General features: G+C 39.7%; 1 protein-coding gene across 2 annotated transcripts in view; it reads left to right on the top strand.

Moving 5' to 3' along the window:
• Window positions 1–801: 801 nt before the first annotated feature.
• LOC119900707 (diacylglycerol kinase zeta-like) overlaps window positions 802–20,745 on the top strand; it is a 110,390-nt gene continuing 90,446 nt past the window's right edge. The window contains exons 1-2 of one of the 2 annotated variants that reach the window (XM_038715941.1): window positions 802–1,276; window positions 1,549–1,661. In XM_038715941.1, the coding sequence (XP_038571869.1) occupies window positions 1,154–1,276; window positions 1,549–1,661 (236 nt within the window). In that variant the 5' untranslated portion in view covers window positions 802–1,153. Of the gene's footprint in view, window positions 1,277–1,548; window positions 1,662–19,211; window positions 20,578–20,745 lie in introns of those variants that run through there. The other variant, XM_038715932.1, reaches the window with a different exon arrangement.

The following is a 20,745-nucleotide window of genomic DNA, read 5'->3' as shown; positions in this document are numbered from 1 at the left end:
GAAAGTCAGTTTGTCATCTTTTAATTATAATAATTATAAATGTCACTAAAGCCTGCAGTTGTAAATGATAAATGTATTGTAGTCAAATCCTCTGTAGCTCTTTTCTAGATGATAAATGATCTATCAAGCAGGGACATTAAGTAGCCTACATTTACACAAGTACTGCACTTAAGTATTATTTAATTATAGGTATTTGTACGGTACTTTCTACTTTTACTCCATCACATCACTTCACTACATTTATCTGACAGGTTCAGTTACTAGTTTTATACACAAACCTTTAAAAACTACCTCAGTTTATTCAAGTACAGCTACTTAGTTGATTGTCAGAAATTTAACTGGCAACTATTGTGATAATCTTTTAAGTCATTTTTCAAACGTGAATATTGCAATCGATTAATGGAGAAAATTACCAGCAGATTAATCCATAATTGCAGTCTGATACAAAACATTTCAACCTCAACCAACTACTACAGCACAATCCTGCTTTTACATAAATGCATGAGTACTAATAGTTAATCTAATTATATAGCCCAATAGTTATAATAGCATTTTTTTTCTGCTTGGAGAAAGCTTTACCTTTAATTTTTAATAGGCTACTTCAAGTATTTTTACTCTTTAAGATCTGAATACTTCATCCACCACTGAGCATTAGGAAATGAGGCGCGCAATAGCATGCAGCCCAATTAATAGCCTATTAATGCATCATTTTGTAATTTCAGTCGTCACCGTTGCACAGTAGTTGCGTTGCTCAATAGATAACAAGGAGAGAGAGCGAGAAAGAGAGAGAGAGAGCTCAGCTGATTTCTTGCAACAGCTACATGGAAGACGGAGCAGAGCCCCTCTCCTACCGCTGCCAACTTTTCATTACTGCTCACTGACTACAGCCCACTTCGCACAGAGGGAGCTGGTGTCCTGGCTGACCTACCAGACCGGTATTTCTCTGCGGGGTTACGGGTTATTTAACAGAGCGCGGCGGCACACACGGAAGATGGGGCAGAGACGAGCTTTATTTAAATACGCACCGAAACAGTAACTTCTGGGGGGGGAAAAAAACAGGAAAACAGCATTAAGCAGCCGGCTCGACAGAGCGCAGGTAACATAATTATAACCTTATTAATCGTTAAACAAACGGTGCAGAGAGACCGCAGGGATGATGAGAGACTCCGCGCCTCCGGTTGTGGAGCGGCCTGGGCTGGAGGACGTGGCCGAGGAGGAGGACGTTTTCGCCGCAGAGGGGAGCTCGAAGAGCACGCTGGAGCGCGGCTGCTGTCAGGTAGGTGTGTGTGTGGGGGTGTTCACTGGTCCGTAAAACTGTGTGCTTCCTTCTACGCCCCAGCATAGTCAAAAGTCACGTAGTTTTGTATCATTATTGTTATATAATACAATGTTCTTACTGTATCAGCTGTTATAAGAGTTGAGCCCTTACTGTGTTGTCAACCAGTGCAGTGCGTTTAAGCACAAACTGACTGGTAAAGCTACACACTAAGTGAGGTCAGGGGAGCTTATGGGGAATCAATATATGTTTATAACATTATTTATATCTAGGCACAAGCGGGAAAGCAGAAGGTGCTGGCAGAGGAGGAGGAGGGTCGGCTGTCAGTGTCCCAGATGGAGGCAGAGTTTGTCCAGCTGACCTTCAAAAAGCAGGTGTCCTACAGGTAGGAAACAACTCCAAAGAAAACCAAACAGAAGAAGTGGAATGTGGCCCACTTCCTGCAAACCTGTTTTACCTGAATGCACTGTAGGGTGTTCCTGATTAGGTTGTCTTAGTGTTTTTCTTACTGGATGACGTGGTGCATGTGTGTCTGTGAGATAAGTTAACAATTAAAGGTGCTGTTTATGTCTTTTCTTCACCGAGACCAGGTGCTAAACCTTTGAATAAATAACCCCACCTACCTGTAATGTTTGCCAAAAACAGGTTATTCTGCATGTAGATTAGTGATTAACATGCTTGTATACAAGATAATAAAATGATGTGTACACACACCTGGCAAATAAAGCTGATTCTGATTCTGATATTAGCTTTTCTTCTTCGTCTTGATCAGTGACTGAAACTGACTCTGTTCTGGGAGCTCAGTGTTCTAGGAGTGTAATAATGTACTGTGAGCTCTTTAAGATATGACGGTGCCAGACCATTAAGGGCTTTGAAGGTGAGCAGAAGGTTTTTAAATTGAATTCTGGATCTAGCAAGGAGCCAGTGCAAAGAAGCTATTATGGGAGAAACATGATCTCCTGGTTCTTGTCAGAACACAAGCCGCAGCATTCTGGATCAACTGGAGAGTCTAAAGAGACTTAACAGGCATTCTGATAATAAGGAATATAATAATAAGAATTGCAGTAATCCAGCCTAGAAGTAACATATGTGTGGACTAGTTTTCATCATTCTGAGACAGGATGGTCCTGATTTTTTATAATGTTACGTAGTTTAAAAAATGCGGTCCTTGAAGTTTGTTCTATGTGGGAGGGGAAGGACCTGATTTCTTGCAGTGGTGCTGGAGGCCAGGGCGATGACAACCAGAGTAATTATATCTTTAGAGTCATTTGGGGCCCATTACAATAACTTGTCCAGGGTTTTACATCCTTAAGGCGCGCTTGAAGTTGAGCTAACTGTTCGGTTGCATCTGGTTTGGTAGATAATACGTAATGACAGCTGCTCTGACACTGTTTGAGATTAAAGTCAAATTTGAAGTTGCTGTGCGCTCATTCAGCTAAAAACATTTGACAGCTTTGAGGGGCGCAGTGGCACAGGTCTGAGTGGACTATAAAAACGTATTGAGAATGAATTTGCAAAGCAGATGGAGGACCTTGCAGTGCTCAAGATTCACATAATGCCACCCAACAAAGAACACGCTGATGTTAGCAGCTGAGTTTTGTCCTCTTTTCTGGTTAATTGATTGAAGATGGTAAAATATTTCCTTTTCCTTTCTTGGACCACTTTTAATAGGTACTGACCACTGCAGGCTGTTTTGGAGGTGCTTTGACCCAGATGTCTAGCAATCACAATTTGGTCTTTGTCAAAGTGGCTCACATCCTTTCTCTTGCCGATTTTCGTCCTTCTAACACATCATCTATGAGGACACATTGTTGACTTCCTTCCTAATATATCCCACCCACTGACAGGTGCCATGATAACGAGATAATCAGTGTTGTTCACTTCCCTTGTTGATCTGTGTATAATTAACATAACCAGGTCAAGGATTCAGGAAATTTTCTTGTGTTATTTTCACAAAGGGTTTCCCCTCCAATACCACCAGGTAATGTACCCATTTCCCCACTGATTGAGAATCTCTGCAGTGGATTCCAGCTAAAGATCTCAGCAATTCATTTACCAGCAGCTGTGATGGGAAGTGTGTTTGTCTGGTAGGCAGTAATAAATCTTACCAACTGTCCCTGCTGTGTTCTTTCAGGACACTTGCACATAACAGTCCACTGCACTGTCAATATAAACGCAGTTGCAGTTGATTTGTACGTGAATGAAATATTGGCCTGTCTGTTGCCATAGAAACTGTCGGCGTATGATAGTCCCTAATCTGATTGTAGTCCCTCCTCCTCCATAAGTAGACCTCTTCCGTAACAGCAGCCCTCTCAGTGCTCCAGGAAAAACCTGCTGAATGAAGTTTGACCTGGCTGTGCCCGGATGTTTTCCACGATGTGTTGCTGTCACAGACGTGCACATATACGCAGATAAATACACAGATGATTGTGAATACACACTTTGAATTATTTAGAGAGTAACTTAACACTGAGCTGGACAGCATTGTTTCACTGACCTCTTTGGTTGAATGTTTCAAGTCTGTTGCCCGTGTGATAACGGCCAGCATCACGACACTAAGTACTCTTTTAGATCACTGCAGCAAAATAGCTGGTTAATGTATTTGTACCCAGAGACAGGTCCCCGACGTGTCGCAGTGACAGCATTCAGCAGTACACTGCCTGAGTGTGGCACACAGTTTCATCTGTATTTTTCATTTAGTAACTAAAAAACTATTCCCATCACAGGGTCTAACTTGTTGTTTCTGGAGCTTGTGGCACTCATCTTCACCTGTGCTCTGTCTACCACTTATCTCTTGTGTTGGTTAGAGTTCATATTGAGATATTAAAATGTTGGGGGTCAGTGGAAAGCAAGAGAAAGCTCGAGAAGGCCGTCCATATTTGGCTTCAGAGCCCATTTTTGAACCAACCCATTCTCACTCCCAAGTCATCACATGGACGAACGTTCAGACACTGAATAACAACGCAAAAGGGGAAACAAGGGTGTTAAAAAAGCGACGCAGAGAGGCCAAGTGGGAGTGAGAATGTGTTGTTTGAACAGAGACAGGGGTTACAATCTCCCCCTACATAAAACCACCTGTTATCTTTTGACCCAAGTTCCTTACTTATCTCACATTATAATAACTAAACCACCTCCGTGACAACTGTTGTAGTTTGTTGTAGTCGTGTAACATGTTGTAGTTTGTTTTGTCAAGCTGCTGTTTCCAAAGGTCAAGAATGAACCTTTAAGGTAAAGTTCCCCTCCTGTCAGTACATCTTGTTCCTTGATTCTTCCTTGGCTGTGCAGGTTGATGTATGTGCAGAGTTTGTTTTTACATGAATCTGCTTAAGGTGAACATTCCTCTGCGCTCACCTTAAATCTCAGTTTAACACAGGGATCTAGAAGCACCAGCAGAAGGTCACTCCTGTGTTGTTGGAGAAACACTTGTCTATTAGACTTGAGAGGCTTCCCTTTTATTTTTGTATTGAATGAGAGTATTTTTTTCTGTTTGCTTGCTGGGATCCAGAAGAGGAGGTTTTTGTTGAGATATGGACTCAATCATTGGTGGTTGAGCTGTTGGTTTTGTATTGAGCCCCAGCTGTGTAATACACTGTGGTGAACTTAGTCTTCCTTGTCATCTCTTGGTACCTTTGTAATACCTGGTTTTTAAGGAAGATGTCATGTACTGAAATACGTGGGTCCTTTTTACATTTTAACATGCATGTAATGTTTTTGTGTAAATATACTGAACATTGAATGACAACATTATTTACATTAAATGATGGCTAAATGAACTGAATGTTATTCCTTCATTTAAAATTTCTGAATGGCAGATAAAAAAATACTAATAATGCCACAGTGTCAGGCAGTGAAAGTTTATTTCAGGCCCTGTTCTGCAGTAAAACATTTTCAATGAAACACACTTGTAGATTCCTTATACTTTGAACTCGTCATTTGAACAATAGTCAGTTGTCAGACACAAATTATTGTAATATTCAAAGCAGAGTATTTTCATCTTTGCATTCTGGTTTCTGAAAGTTGTGCTTTTATTCTCACCCTTCTCTCTCTTTTGCATTATCTTTCATCTCCTCCTCCTTCTCTCTCTCCCTCACTTTCTTTCTAATTAGGTAGAAAGGGTTATTATTTGTGTCTTGGGAGGAGACAGCGGTCATGCCTCTGAGAGAGAGAGAGAGAGAGAGAGAGAGAGAGAGAGAGAACCTGAACATACATGATTTGAGAGCAGGCATGTGAACCCACAAACACACAATAGATTTTGATAAATCACTGTATATTATGTGTCTGGAATAAAATATGTTTACTCTGTTTTAATGTTCATCTGTATATAATTAAGAAGATAAAACAAAACATAATACAATCCAGATAATAGTGCTTTTTAAAAAATTTATTTTATTATTTATTTATTTCATATTTAACCAATGCTAGACAGATTTAATGAATTTCTCAGGAGCATTGGGTAGCTCTTAGGGTTTTCTGTATGTAGGTAGATTGCATGTGCTTTATTTATTTGTAGTTTTTATCCAGACAATATGTTAGTACTAATACATATCTACTATTTGATAGTGTTTGGGCCCCTATATGCAAGCTTCAGATAGCTTTTCCAAGGTCTCCCTTTTTTACAAATCTGCATTAATTCTTATAATTGTACTTTTATTTTAATGTTTTGTGAATAAACTAAACTGCCGTTATAATATAATATATATATATAATGCAATATATGAACATAGAGTAATATATGATTTCTAAAATATTAATTTTTATACCTGGGAAGTTTAATTGTTCAAATCCTGTCTGATACTGAAGTGAATCATGACAAAGGAATACTTGCCAAGTGCTGAATATCATCCTACATAATGTGTATGGATTTGGTCCTGCCCTGCTTCAGATGTTTATTTTGTGTTTTCTGGTCCAATGTTTCAAGAGTCACCGCTGGTGTGGGGAGGATGTTTTCCATCACTGTTTTGGAGGTCAGATAGTAAGACAAAAATACACCTTGTTATGTCACTGCCGGCATGAGGCAAAATCTCAAAATAATTTGGTACAATCAGTAATCCAGATGGGATTGTGTGTGTGTGTGTGTGTGTGTGTTTGTGTGGGGGTAGAGCAGACTGGCACAGCTGTCAATTCTCCTGACTCACCAGAGGATTTATGTAAGGATCAGCTGTATCTGTGGCACAATGTGTGTGTCTGTGTGTGAGTGTGTGTTTGTACTTAATCCTACGGGTACTGCCTTTTCTCTGATGAGGTAATATATATTAGTGATGAAGTTGGAAGGTTTTGAAAGAAATATCAGTGGGGATCATTACAACCTTAAATCTGTCCCACATACTGTATAAAAGGGAAGCTGGAAGTGCCATCAGGAACATGGAGGTGGAGTTGGTGCTGGGATCAGAGATGTCACGAGTCTGCATGCATCATGTTGTTCAATGCAGCTACAAGTCATGAGAGTTTTCAGTGATGAAAGAGGACAGGGAAGTTTTAATTGTCTTACTGATATGTGCATCCCTATTTACTGCTGTCACTTACTGTCACACAGTCAACCAGACTGACAACAGGACACGCACTGGGAAAGACAAACAGTGTATTTTAGGAACGCCCCCACAAGGCACAACCTGTTGCACTCATATGTCTCTCAGTCAAGTGATAGCAAGAATTAGTGACTCTTTGATTGTCTTATCTGACACAGCGAGCATCTCAAACAACAAAAATATCATGTAGCCAGTTTCTGACATATATAAGGCTGCAACTAACGATTATTTTCAATGTTGATTAATCTGATGATCATTTTCACGATTAATCGATCTAGTTGTCTGTAAAATGTCAGAAAACGGTGAAAATGATCTGTGTTTCCCAAACCTCAACATGACGTCCTCAAATGCCCTGTTTCGTCCACAACCTATAGAAATTGAGTTTACTGTCATAGGGGAGTAAAGAAAATTATTTTAACGATTAGTTGATTATTAAAATAGTTGTTGATTAATTTAATATTTGACAACTAATCGATTAATCAACTAATCGTTGCAGCTCGACTTCTATAACACTTACTGCATTTTACTGCATAAACATTGCTCTGGAGCTCAATTCTGTGGCTGGTCCGTAGATAGGTTTCTAATAAATATAGCAACTGCAGATCAACCCATATCAATTTAAATCTTAAATTGATATAATCCTAATTAATAATCCTGCCCAAATCCAAATCCAAACGAAGCCCCACCCATTTCAAATATTTATACACATGCAGATTATTTAGTTGGTTAAACAGATAGAGATACTGTGTAGAATACCAAAATATGACCGACCAGCTTGATGTGACAAGAGAGCAGGTGCTGTTTGCACAAAATACAATCAAGGTTACCTACTGCATCTGGTATTTTTGTAATCACAAAGGTTAGAGGCTGCAGTTGGAACACAGATCTGCTGCCTTCAGATGGCTGTAAATACTGTTAATTAGCAGAAAGGGAGAGACTTGGTGATGTTGTGTTGTTGCCGCTGACAGATGCCGATAAGAATCAGACGTTAAACACTGCCATCCTGCCAATAAAAATACTAAATGGAAAAATGTTTTGTTTATTCTCTATAATTAGATACGTCTACTGTGTGAAGGATGAATAATGGAAATAAAACAGACAAGAAACAAACATGGACATAAAAAGGGTCTGTGATGCCTACATTTGCAGTATGTTGCGGACACTGGTTCAGTTCTGTGTCCAGTTTACCCATGTGTTGTGCTGCCTTCGGGACAAAATGTTCACCTGTCCACACAAGAAATAAAATCTAATCATCAGAACTGAATTAGGACATTCATGCTCCCGAAAGATGAACTATTTTAATTTTGGCCAGTGCATGAGTTTTTCACTAGCACCAATACTGGAAATGCCATCTTTGTACACAGGCTAATAACCCGAGGCTGGGTTCATACAGACAGTAACAGCACTGTGTGAAAATAAATGCAGGGTTGTCCAGCAATAATTTTCCACAACACAATGCAAGGCATTATGTTGGCAAATCAAATACATGCAGGTTATTCCTGGTAGATAGGGCTGGGTGTTATTTGATTGTGTTTTAGAATGAATGTTTTCGGATCTGCTCCCGTTTTGCCGTGTTAAAGTTACTGCATTATGCTCATTCAGTTTTCAGATCCCCTCAAGATAAAGTTATCAAATATCTACAACATAAATGCAATAAGAAAATGCACCCTTATATTCTTGTATTTGGCTTTGGGAGTGGTAACTGAAAACAAAATAGCTCCTCTTTTTGATATCATTCAGAGAGACTACAAGGTTTTGAGCATGAACCAATTCATCTTTTCAACTGGGAACAGGACTTTGATGAGGCCACTCCAAAAACACTTTTGTAGGAATGAAGTGATAGATAATAAAAAGACACGATTCCAAATCTCTCTCTCTCTCTTACACCCACACAGTCGTTTTTCCATCACTTCAGATTACATTGACTTCCCTTAATTCCTTATAAACTTACCCTAACCGAAACCTAAACTTAAACCTAACCTTTTACTTACTTGATTTACGTAATGGGGTTCCCTTCGGATCTACTTAGTACACGTCCTCTGTAGAATCAGATAGACAGAAATCCCTTACAACGATGGGGAACTAAAATCCTATAAACTTCAAATGCAGCTGCTGTCATCTTGGGACACATTATTGTCTTTTTGTAAAATCGTTTTTATATAATATTCTATTTCTGTTTAAATTTTCATTCTGCACTGGAGACCGTTTTAGGTAAAGGGATAAATTTGTGGTACTGCTGGAAATGATTTTGTGGTAGCTTAAATTTTGCAGTCACATCTGCCCTCCAGAAACAGAACACCACCTCCATGTGATCGATCTGTTGTTATATTTGTCTGGAACTGAAGTTAACTCAGTCAGTACAATGATAGTTAATCCGTTTGGGGAGTCTGTGACTATGTGGGAGAGGGAGATCTGGTTTCCTGCGTGTTAACAGCACCTGCTTTCAGTGCAGACTGAACACACTGACACGCACAACAAATAACTTGTGATATGATGATATTATCATATATCAAATGATCACATCAGTTGAGTTAGAGAGTTTGTTGGTTTGCTGTTTGAAACAGGCCACTTTGTGTTTCGTCCCTTGATTAGTACTTCACTTTATTTCTTAATTTTATCTAATGTATAGAGCTAATAGTTGGATACAATATAATGCAAAGACAGTAATGGTGACCATAAACAACCCTGTCATGAACTCCTTTTTAGGGTAAAGTTATTTGAAATATATCTGTTTCAGTGGATTTATTATCTAGTGCCTGTTTAATCATTGCGTCATGTTGAGTCGACCAAATCTATAGAACTTGATAGAGACGGTTCCAGTTTACCGAGTTAAATGTATTTTCATGCTTATCACTATTGCTTTAATTTTATAATTTGCATGTGGTTTGTCATTTGTAGTGTCCCTCATATTTTGTCTTGTGTTTGAGGTTTTTGAATAAAACCTTGGTAGCAACTTTTTCTAACCGTGTGGCTATAATCCACATTAATATAAGATATATGTCTAAACGATCCGCACACCATTTTCTCTTTTTCTTCCTTTGGTGCAGCAGAGATTCTCGCCTCCCTCCAGGTGGGTGGTGTTTGTGCCTGTTTTAAAACCCAGTTCAGTGTTAGGAGCATAAAATGTGTTAACTTATATGTGCTTCTGCAAGGCTGCTCGGGGGTATTCTTAGTCATATTAAAGGTTCGAAAATATTTGTTTCTTTCCCCAGGCCTTGTACAGAATATCTTCTTTTATTTTGTAGTGGAAATTAGTCTTTGACTTTATTGTCCGTGTTTGCCCTCTGAGGCTTCAGTGTCTGTGGTGGTTTTACCTCAGCTTCAGGCAAGACACTGATCATCAGACTGATGATCATGATTGACAAGTTTTGATGCATTAACTTGACCAGCTGAGGGAATGAATGGGGACACAACAATACACCATCCATACTAACCAGATGGTCGGAAAATAACTGGTAATGTTATTCAAGGGTGTTGAACACACACCAGAACACATTGGTACCCGTCTACTGAGCATCAGTGATGTGGGTGAGGAGTCAAAGTCAGGACAGCACTCTTATTAAGTCTGACCTAAAACATTTCTGTATAATTTTCAGCATGACGTTGTGACTTAATGCTGTCAGATTAACCTAGAGGCTGCGGCAGCAGAAGGTTAAACATGCAGAGAGAGGGAGATGTGAGTCTTCAAAGATCATTTTAATTAATTTAAATGATCTCAATCATCATGTTTTATGCACAGTGTCAGTTTAATAAACTAGTAAACACTGTGACAGGAGATTCTGCTTTAACAGAAATGATCTGATCAACAATCTCTTGCTCTGTTTGCAGTCTTCATTCATGCAACCAACGTGGATGAGTATGAATATCCAGCAAAACTCTTTACATGCAGCTTGTGAGAAAAAAAGGAGACTCCCAACTTAATGTCCTGTTATTCACAGCTTGTCAGACTTTATACAGCCAGCAGAATGTGCTCTCTAATAATGTTAAATTATGGAAATCATGTGAATATATAAGTGGATTTGCTGTGAGAGCGGGGGCGAGCCTCCCTCGCTCTCACAATGGTCATTAATCATGGCTTCAACAGTAAAATACATTTTAAAATCAACCAGTGACGCAGCCTGATAGTGAACAGAAAACTCTTGTTTGTGAGTTACAAATGAAAGAAATGACAGTGGAAGCAATGACTGCAGCTTGATTTATAGCTGATATGGCAAGTAAGTGCATAGGCTCAATAGCGACAACGTAGACGATGTAGGTCTCCTCAAAAATGTAGCTGCACAGACACCATGTGGAGACAACAAGTTTTAAGCAGTCAAAAGGTGTTAGTGTTAGTGTTAAGGTTGATTTTAGTTTTGTTGGTGGGTCGTGTCAGGCGGTGTTGAGATGTTTCAGCATTCATTTGATCTCGGTTTACCGTGTCAAAAAACTTTCCATCGCCGCTTTGACCATCTCTATTTTTCTGACTGCTGAGCTCCTAAAAAAATCCGAGCTGGAAAGTGAGTCGTTGAGTTTTTGATATGGTGATTTTTTCTTCTGTTTTGACATGTTTGAAAATATAACATAAAACGTAGTTAATGTCAGCCATAAGCAGAATGTGTGTCGGTATCTGAAGATGTTTTTTATTCTAATCTTAAAGTCATTTTATTATAGTATATATAGTGTCCCCAAATCTTCACATTTCCTTTCAGCTTGTTGTTGAGAGATCTGCACTGATGACCTGCTTTTTGCAGGCCACAGTGGACAGCAGAAAACTACTCAGCCTTGACACCACAATTACAGTCTACTGCCGGTGAGAGTGACTATTGTGTATCTGTTGTTCTGTTGCTACATCCAGTGTCAAAGGCCAGAGGTAATTATCCGGACATCTACTGGCCTGAATAAAGAACAGTTTGTTTGGATGTTCATTGCCTTCAAAGGTTTTTTTTCTCGTGGTCTTTACTTTAAGTCACCTTAGGCTGAAATTTTCATTTATGCACTGGGACTAAACTTGAATTGTGCCATTAAATGTATTAAATTTGGATTTTTGTAATGAGCTTTCCTGTAGTGCCTCTCATTCGGCTGAATCTCATCTTTGGGTATCCCATGATTATACAGGCTGCAGACTTGATTTGTTGAGTCTGCATTGCTTTAACACACTGTGATTGGCAACAGTAAATGCTGTTAGTGGTTAGTTGCCTTTCATACTGGAAATGAATGACACCCGAGAGCTGCCTGGAAGGTTTCACAATCACTATGATATGTTATGGAAAATGTTTAGGAGTAAAGTTATACATTATTCATGAATTGGACTGTATAGCCAGATGGCCATCACATTATCCATCAGCAACTTGTCACATGCAATCAAAGCATTGTTCTTCTCCATCCCTGCCACAGTACAGCCGCTCCAGTTAGCAGTCAACAAAACAAAACTACCACTTAGTATTAGCAGTAGGACTGCAAGGTCAGATGCAGTAAGTAGGTTAATCAATGTCACTGATCACTGCCGTCCCTCCACAGTAGAGAGTAGATAGAGTCCCTGACAGCTATATCATATTTAGTATTTATCTTACTCTTTCTTTGCTATTTTTGTAATGCAGTTAATGTTGTAATGATGATCAAAGTTTGATCAAACAACCGAGTGGACGAGGCACGATAATAACTTATTTCTGCAGAGAATGCTGCAGAACTCATTCCTGTAAATGTTAGAAATATAGTCAAGTACGCAATCGCTATTTTGTCACGAAAAATCATCCTTACTCACAAGTTGAGTTGGCACGACCATGGGTACACGATGCCGGTCCACAGATGGAGCTGACAGTCAGCAGACAGCATGTTGCAGATCTGTACTAATGATTCATCAACCTCTCTCTTTGTCTTTTCCGTGCACATCACAGTGAATATTCAGTCTGTTGGCTTATTTGGTCAAAGTTACACCATCATGGCGTGCCAAGGAAGTTGTAAGCAAGAACTGTTTGGAATACAATCAAGTGTTACACAATGATGGCAGTGATGCAAGGTGCTGAGCAATTTGGGGTTGATGGTCTTGACATGTCAACATGTAGACAGCCTGGCATTGACTGGACACCCCCCTCCACCTCCTGAGCCACAGCCATCTCAGTAACAGATCATAATCTTTGGAAAGCTTTGTTTTTGGTGTGTTTGGGAAAACTGAAACTCAATCGTACAAAAAGGTGCCAAACAGTTCATTTTTTAATGCTAAAGTTTGATAAACCAACAACCTCACTCTTGAATGGACTGCTTTTTGTCACCCGACTGTTTAATATCAGGTCTTCATAGTTATTGCTCGCAACTATATTGAAAAAAAAATTATATACTTATAACTTTTGTCCCACTATTCTGGGAGTTATGTTAACATTGGACTTTTCCACAGGTCAAGATTCATGTCCAATGCCAACATTCAGCAGTCGTGGCGGTGGGTGGCCATGTAATGCATTTAACTTTGATGTTGGATGCTGAAGTTCAACTCATGTCACAAACCAACAAATGGTTGCTTTTTTCTTTGTAACCACAATCCTTCCCTGACTTTAGCTACCATGTGCAGATAACTTTTATGCGGGAGGCTCAAATTCACATCTGATGGAAAGACATTCTTTGAAAGGGTAGATCAACATGATATTAGACACAGACTTTCATGCTCACAGAAGATGAATCCAAACTTTGGTATTCATCAGGACATCACTGATACACTAAAAAAAGAGATCAGCATGTTGCTGCTACTGCAACCACAACTTCTACATATGGCTGCAACTAAGGCTGGGCAATAAAACAATAATGATCACGAATGAATTAGCATTTCATTAATAAGATGTTTATTCTGTTGAGGAAAAGGTACTGATTATTTTAATATTTAAATTTACATATTTGTTGAAAAAAGATTTTATCATCATACTTGTTTTGAATGTTTTGTCAGATTTGTTAAATTTGTCATCAATTGTTTGTCATGATATGACCTTAAAGAAGAGTTTAAACCATCTGGTTTCTTCAACTTTTACTCTGGAGCGAAAATCAACCTGAAAGAAGAAGTAAGGATTTGACATTTATCGTGATAATTAGTGATATCGAATGATATGAATTATTTTACCGTGATAACATTTTTGGCCATATCGCCCAGCCCTAGCTGCAACACGCATTCTTAGTATTACTCATATAGTCACTGCTACTGCAACAAATAATACTCCTAAAATCAGAATTACTACTACATCTGCAACTTAACTTGACACAGACATGGAACATTTGCTTGAAATATGTATTCATCTTTATCAAAAGACCAAGTCCTCAGTGATTCAGGATTATTTTTATACACTATTTTGTGGATTCTGTGTCTTCTAATCACCACAGCTGTTTCCACTGTGTTATCAGACGTACATGTCCCTGCAAGACTAGACAAGAGAGGGACAAGCTTACTGCTGTGGACCATTTTCTGCAGCTCATTCGGAAAATTGTTTGCTTTGGGGTCAGATGTGGGATTAATGGTAGAATTTATCATCAATCCTTCGATAGAGAGAACCAGAGGAAATAGGTCAGCAGTGGGTGTTGGGAAGTTAAAAGGATCTCTCTGAATTATGTGCCGTGCTGTTGAGTGGCATTTTATTTGTCATGGAAATACTGAGTGGGCGACGGATGAGAGGGAACAGTAATGCCAGAAAGGAGAGGAACAGGTGTGTGTGTGTGTGTGTGCGTGTTTTGTGTGCATATAAATAAAAGTACTAAGATGTGCTCTGTCTGTCAGGAGGACTGAAACCATAATCACAACGCACCATAACTCCATTCTGCGCTGCTTTTATTCGCTCTCCTCCACACAGGATATAGATATTTTATTGCTTTATAATTCCATATTTTATATAACAATCAGGGCAGGGTACAGTTAAGTAATGCTGACATCATGTTCCCAATCCCAAAGATTTTGTTCCTGAAAGAGGTGTTAAAAAAATCACTGCCCTGTTTTTGCATTTTCCAATATTCAAATCAGACTCTGTTCTGCTGTTTCAGGCTGTGAATCACCATAACCAGCTCCACTAACTCCAATAAATCATTTCTAACAATAAACTAAGTAGCCAAGCTTAACCATCCCTAACTCAGTACCTGAAACCAACCATGTGATTTATGGAGCTTGTTGGGAAGAGTGCACATCTAGGGATTACACACTACCTGAAAGGTAAAATGTCTCTTAGTAACGGTCACTGTCCTGTCCTGGCTGTCTGTTTTACAGACTGTGAATTTACAAAATGGAGGTCACTAAGAAAACTATTATTCCAATTTACCGCCACTGTAACTTTGGTCATTTTGGGCAGCAGTGATCCCAACAGATGCCTAGTAAATTAATTTATTCCATGGCATCAGCATGCTCTGTTTGAAGTATGCAGTGGTCTAGCAAATTCCTGCTGCTCATCCTTACAGCAAAGAGGTGATTAAGGGGTGGAAATTTTCTCATTCTGGACTTTTTTTTATCTCAAAAGTTTATTTCTAGTGGGAATCGAGTCTTTAATATTTACAAATCTCTTATTTACCATTTCGCAAACAAGCAAAAAGGAAACTGCGCAAACAGCCACACTCAGGGGCGGAGTGAAAAGCCAGCCATCATAGAGAGGGGTGAGATGATGGCCAGATTAAAAACTGAATATAAGGAGTCTAAATTCTACTGGACAGTTATGGCTTAGAGACCTCTGGACTGATTCACTCTTGTTGCTTGACTGGACTAAGCACTGTCTGATTATTCTGATTCTTTGATTAGTCATTTGGTAAAAACAGGTACAGTAAGTCCGTCAGAGTGGTGGAATGTAACTAAGTACATTCACTCAAGTACTGTAGGCCTAATTAAGTACACATTTGAGGTACTCGTACTTTACTGTCATGGTGCCATTTTATGTTACCTTATACTTCTCCTTTTTCTCCACTAGACCTATCTGACAGCGTTCTTGGGTACTTTGAAAATGAAGACAAACAAAACACATGATCTGCTTATAAAATCTGACACAATGTTAGAAATTTAAATACTAATCTGTATATTTAAGCAGCATTGTGACTATTATTTTGGCTTTTATCAAGGCTAAATTTCCAGTCTTGACTCAAAACAACTAAGGATTTAAGAATAAGATTGCGGTAGTAAATATTAAATGGATGAGTCTGTGTTTAGAAACAACGCTTGTTTTCTAGCTGTTTCTCTGTGAAGCCACTTTATCTTCAGTCTAGGCCCCACTTTTTCGTAATGTTGTGAAGTAAAGTCTGAATTTAGGTCCTAAAACTGTTCTTCAGTACTGGTTTATTCAGGTTTTCAGCCTCTATACAAGCTGGGAACCCTGTTACTGGATATCTAATCTTGAAAAACTGCTCATGGACTGTGTGGTTGTCTGGTTTTCTGGCTGTTAGACAGCACCCTCATGTGGTCATTTACAGCCGTAAAAAGAGAGGAAGAGGAAGAAGAAGAAGAAGAAGAAAAAGAAGAAGCAGTTGAACCATCAATCAGTGGCCCAAATGTTCCCCTTTAAATGCATTGTTCCCGTTTAAATGCATTTAATTTAAATAAACAAATCTACAAATGTAGATTGATTCACCACTGAAAATAGTTCCCAATAAGTACGCTATTTCCTCCTGTTCCAGTAACATTTGATTAAAACTAGAGTGCCCAGACGTTTTTGGAAACTAATGTCTTAGGAAATAGCTTTTATATTTGTGAGCTAAAGAAGTATGTCTTCAGGAACCAATGGGCTTGGTGCATTGATGTCCTTCGTGGTTTGGGGCTGTTGTTTGCGTGAAGCTGGAGGACAGCTGTAACAGAACGGTTTGGTGTAAAGTGCTCCTCTTTTCCGCTGTGTTTCCATTGTATTTATAATGCTTCAATTTTGTTGTTTCCCCGAGCCTGGCAGGCGTGATGGGGGGAAAATGAATTTCTTACTCTTTCACATAAACACTGCAATTACTGTTTTTTTGGCCACTCTCACAACAAGTAATGAACACAACGCTGACATACCTTTTACAGGTTTTACAATTGCTAACATATTTCTCAATAGGAGTTTACACGCCCAGCACATGAGCAGTGAACGTGGACTAAACTATGGATCTCTTTTCATTGCTTTTACACAAAGTCCTTTCTCACGCAAACACATCCAGGAGAGGGATAAGGTGGGGCGGAAATACTGAAGGTTTTGTAATTGTATGTCATCACATACGTTACAAAACCTTGGATGCAGCGTTTCACCATCTCTTCAAATCAAAAAGAGGTTCTCAATCACAGCCCATACCAGGATGCTGTCACTTTTCCTTCTACTTTACTCTCCATTCCCCATAAAGGAAATACTTTCTTCAGGAGGGGCCTGTTTGTGAGGAAGTCCAATATCCAATTGCAGAATGTTGTATTTAAACCCAGAGTGCTGAGTTAGCTGATCAGCTTCATGGGGGAGATTGTGTTCAATGCTGAGCTGAAGTGGTGTCTGTATTCATTCTCTTGTAGCTCTGGTTTGGACTCCTGAGGGAAATATCTGGCTCTTTAGCTACTAAATGCTGCACACTGTTCACGAGGTAGCCAGGTGTCTTGGTGTAAATAGATTATTAGAGTTTTTTTCCTCCGAAAACAGCAGCTGACACTACGAAAGCGCTTTTAAAGTTGTGGGCCTGGCAGCTAAACAGTGAGCTGAAAGTCACTATAAAGCCCCATAAAACTGAGGGAAGCTGCAGATTTAGGTGCTAATTTTTCTGTAGGTTCATCATTACCAAAGACCCCTTTCATATTGTTTCAACATTGTCATTTAAAAATAATTTTGATTGCAATTTGTGTGCATGAATTAACAGAACATAACACTAAATTACCTGAAGTATCTATAATTATAGTCGTTTCTTTTCTGGGGGCAATTTTGCCTTTGTTGAGGATAGTACAGCTGAAGATATGGGAAATGTGGGCAAGAGAGAGAGAGGAAGACATGCAGCAAATGAATCAAGGGTCAAATTTGAACCGGGGCCACTGAGGTGAGGCTGTGGTACCTAGTCGCTGTGTATCCATGTATCTCCATCCAACATCTCCAACACCAGCAGCTCATTTAGATGAACTCTCACTGCACCAGTCTACACACTGGTATATGTGCAGTTAGCTGACTTGAAAGTCAAACCAGTATTGGTGCAAACACCATCCAATGTAGCATAAAATTTTTAGAAATAGTATATAAAAAACTGCATTGTGGGGACAAAGACAAATGGAATAAATGTGATGACTATGTGCACTGAACAAAGATTGTCCTCCCTAAGCATTGAACCTTCACAGACTTTAACCAGTGTCACCTGTGTAACATCAGCTTGAGTGTGTGAGTGTTTGTCGTTTGCTTTCTGTTTATAAGTCAACCAGAGAGCCCTTAAACATTTTTCAGTTAATTTCACAGTGCGACAGCCCCGAGCCATTACATATTTAACAGGAGCATAATGGTGTCACTGGAACTGCGCCAATTTGGGCGCTCCTCCCTAACCGACTAGAGGAACTTGACACTAATTTAAGAGCATGAATTTGTGACTTATATGCGGAAGTCTCTTTTGTCTGGCCATGATGCCTTGTCTGTGAATCATTGACAGAGAAACAGTTGACACACATGGCTAAATTTAGCAGGTCTAGCTGGCAAGTACACTTTTTGTCTACTACAAACTTATGGAGCACACACACACACACACACACGCACACACACAGACAAACACACACAGAGTCTAATTTTCTGTTTGTTTTGTAGTTAAAGGGTGAGAACAAACATTTAAATCAAATGTTTTAAGTGATGTGCAAACACATCTCAGGTATTTGACAAACTCTAAGGTGGTAGGTATGCACAAGTAAGTAAGAGTGGAACTGCAAAGTCAACAAGTCAAAAGCAACACAGTAAAACTACTTTAGAGAAGCCAAAGAGAGGAACTAAAGATGTGGCTGGTTAATGTTCAAGTTAATTAATTTATCATTATACAACACATGGTTGTACAATTAAAAGAAAGTTTGTGTCTCTCACTGTGTCTCTTCATGCAACACAAACAGATCATTAAATGTCTGTTAATATGGTAAAGAAATACAAACAATATATACTACAGTTATTTATATACATATATACATGGACTACATTTACACCCAGAAAATTCTGCAGGGCATTTTTTTAATTTAAGTCTGGGGTGAAGGTAAACTGCAGCAACAAGATGGCCACTGGTGCTGTAGGATGACGGCGTACACATGACTCTAGTCAAGGTGATTTCCATTTGTCTGGTGTCAGAAATCGGCCACATTAAGAAGTAAAACAGTGCAACAAAAAGCAGATCACAGCGGTGAGTCACAAGTGAGCAGCAGTTAGTCAGTGAGAGAGTTTCTGTCAGGCATGTGGCGGGGCAGCTTATAGGCAGGCCCTGATTGTTGTCATTATCCACTTCCTGGTTTTAGCCGGGCGGGTAGTAGTAGAGGATCAGTGTGTGTGTGTGTTTGTGTGTGTGCAGCAGCGTGCGACTCAGCTGTGTGTGCGCGTGTGTGTCACTGTGCACCTCACAGGGAGCGTAATTAAGCTCAGCAAGTAACTGAAGAAGAAGCGAGGCAGGAGGAGGAGGAGGAGGAGGAGGAGGAGGAGGAAACAGTGTAAAGTTAGTGAAGAAGGGACAAGCAGAAGAAGAAGAGGAGTGAAAAGAACAAACAGAAGGGAGCGAACAGTGACTGACAGTCGCAGGACGGGACTACTTCTGCACTGACACTAATATCACTGCGTTTGACAGCACTACTGCTGGGTGGGAGACATGGAGAGGAACGCTGAGAAGGATTATCTCTTCCTCAGGACTCAACACTAATCTCTCTCGCTCTCTCTCTCCGCACACCCACACACACACACACACACACACACACACACACACCTAGCTTGTGTTTTCTTGTAAAAGACCTTTGGCATGTGGATTATTGACTTTGTAACCTCTGCAGGGTAGCCATGTTTGAAGTCCTGGAGCAGTTTTGATGCAGTAATAATTCATTGGAGTAGTAATATTTCTGGGGGTAATACATATAATACATTTTAAGAAAGGCAGTTTGAGTGTAGTACCTTCATAATACTGCTTTGTTTCAACATAATTGACAGACAATTACACAGTTAATTGCTTTAACCTTAATACGTAAGTTTGTAATGCTGTTGTTGGTGTACCTGGAGCAGTATACATTTAGTTTAGCAGTTTCGTTATAATACTTTAAGGGTAGTACTTGGAGTATAGTACATATAGGAGTGTAATCCTGTTGGAACATAGAGCTGTAAGTTTATTTATGTTATGAGACTTCTCGTGCGGTCCTGTTGATAAAACATCTTAAGGGATTTTAGTATTGGACCCGGGTGTGGTTTCCCCCCCTGGTGGAGTCCTTTTTTTGGGATTGCCTGGACTACACACGAGATATTCAGGACACGTAAGGTCACATAAAGACTTTTGGGGAATATTGCAAGATTTACCCAGAATTACAGGAGCCGTAGCTCATCCTGTCAAAATGTGACAGGGGATGAGACCACAGGAACTGAACAAATTGTCTGTCATGGATCCTGACCCTGTAGCGGACACTGAACCGGAACACGGGGCTGGACTTGAAGCCTGTGGAGGTGCTGGTCCTGAAGAAACAAGGGGAGTGAGAGAAAGAGAAGGGTTGCTAAACACAAAAGGAGGCGATAGAAAATTCAGCTCTGCATCCTCCTCCTCTAATTCCTCCTCCACCCTCCCGTCCCCCCCAGTCTGTGTGGAGGAAGAGAAGGATCTGCTGAGCGGCTGCTCCAAGTCTTTCACTGGACTCAAGCTCTTTGGCAGGAGGTAAGTGAGAGAAAGAGAGTTAAAAAAAACAAGATCGAAAAGATTAAATGGTTTTAAAAACATCAACATAGTGGATGAATAGTCTGCACTGGTGTAATACCCAATATTGACCAGCAGGTAGAGCCATTGGCCCGAAATCAGCCTGCCACGATTAGACAGGATGTGAAC

This window comes from Micropterus salmoides, unplaced genomic scaffold (genome assembly GCF_014851395.1).
Source record: "Micropterus salmoides isolate LMB-PRFRI ecotype aquatic unplaced genomic scaffold, ASM1485139v1 Ms_hic_scaffold_1, whole genome shotgun sequence".
NCBI lineage: Eukaryota > Metazoa > Chordata > Actinopteri > Centrarchiformes > Centrarchidae > Micropterus > Micropterus salmoides.
Note: the sequence above shows the minus strand (reverse complement) of the source record. Positions and strands in the feature narration are given on the sequence as shown.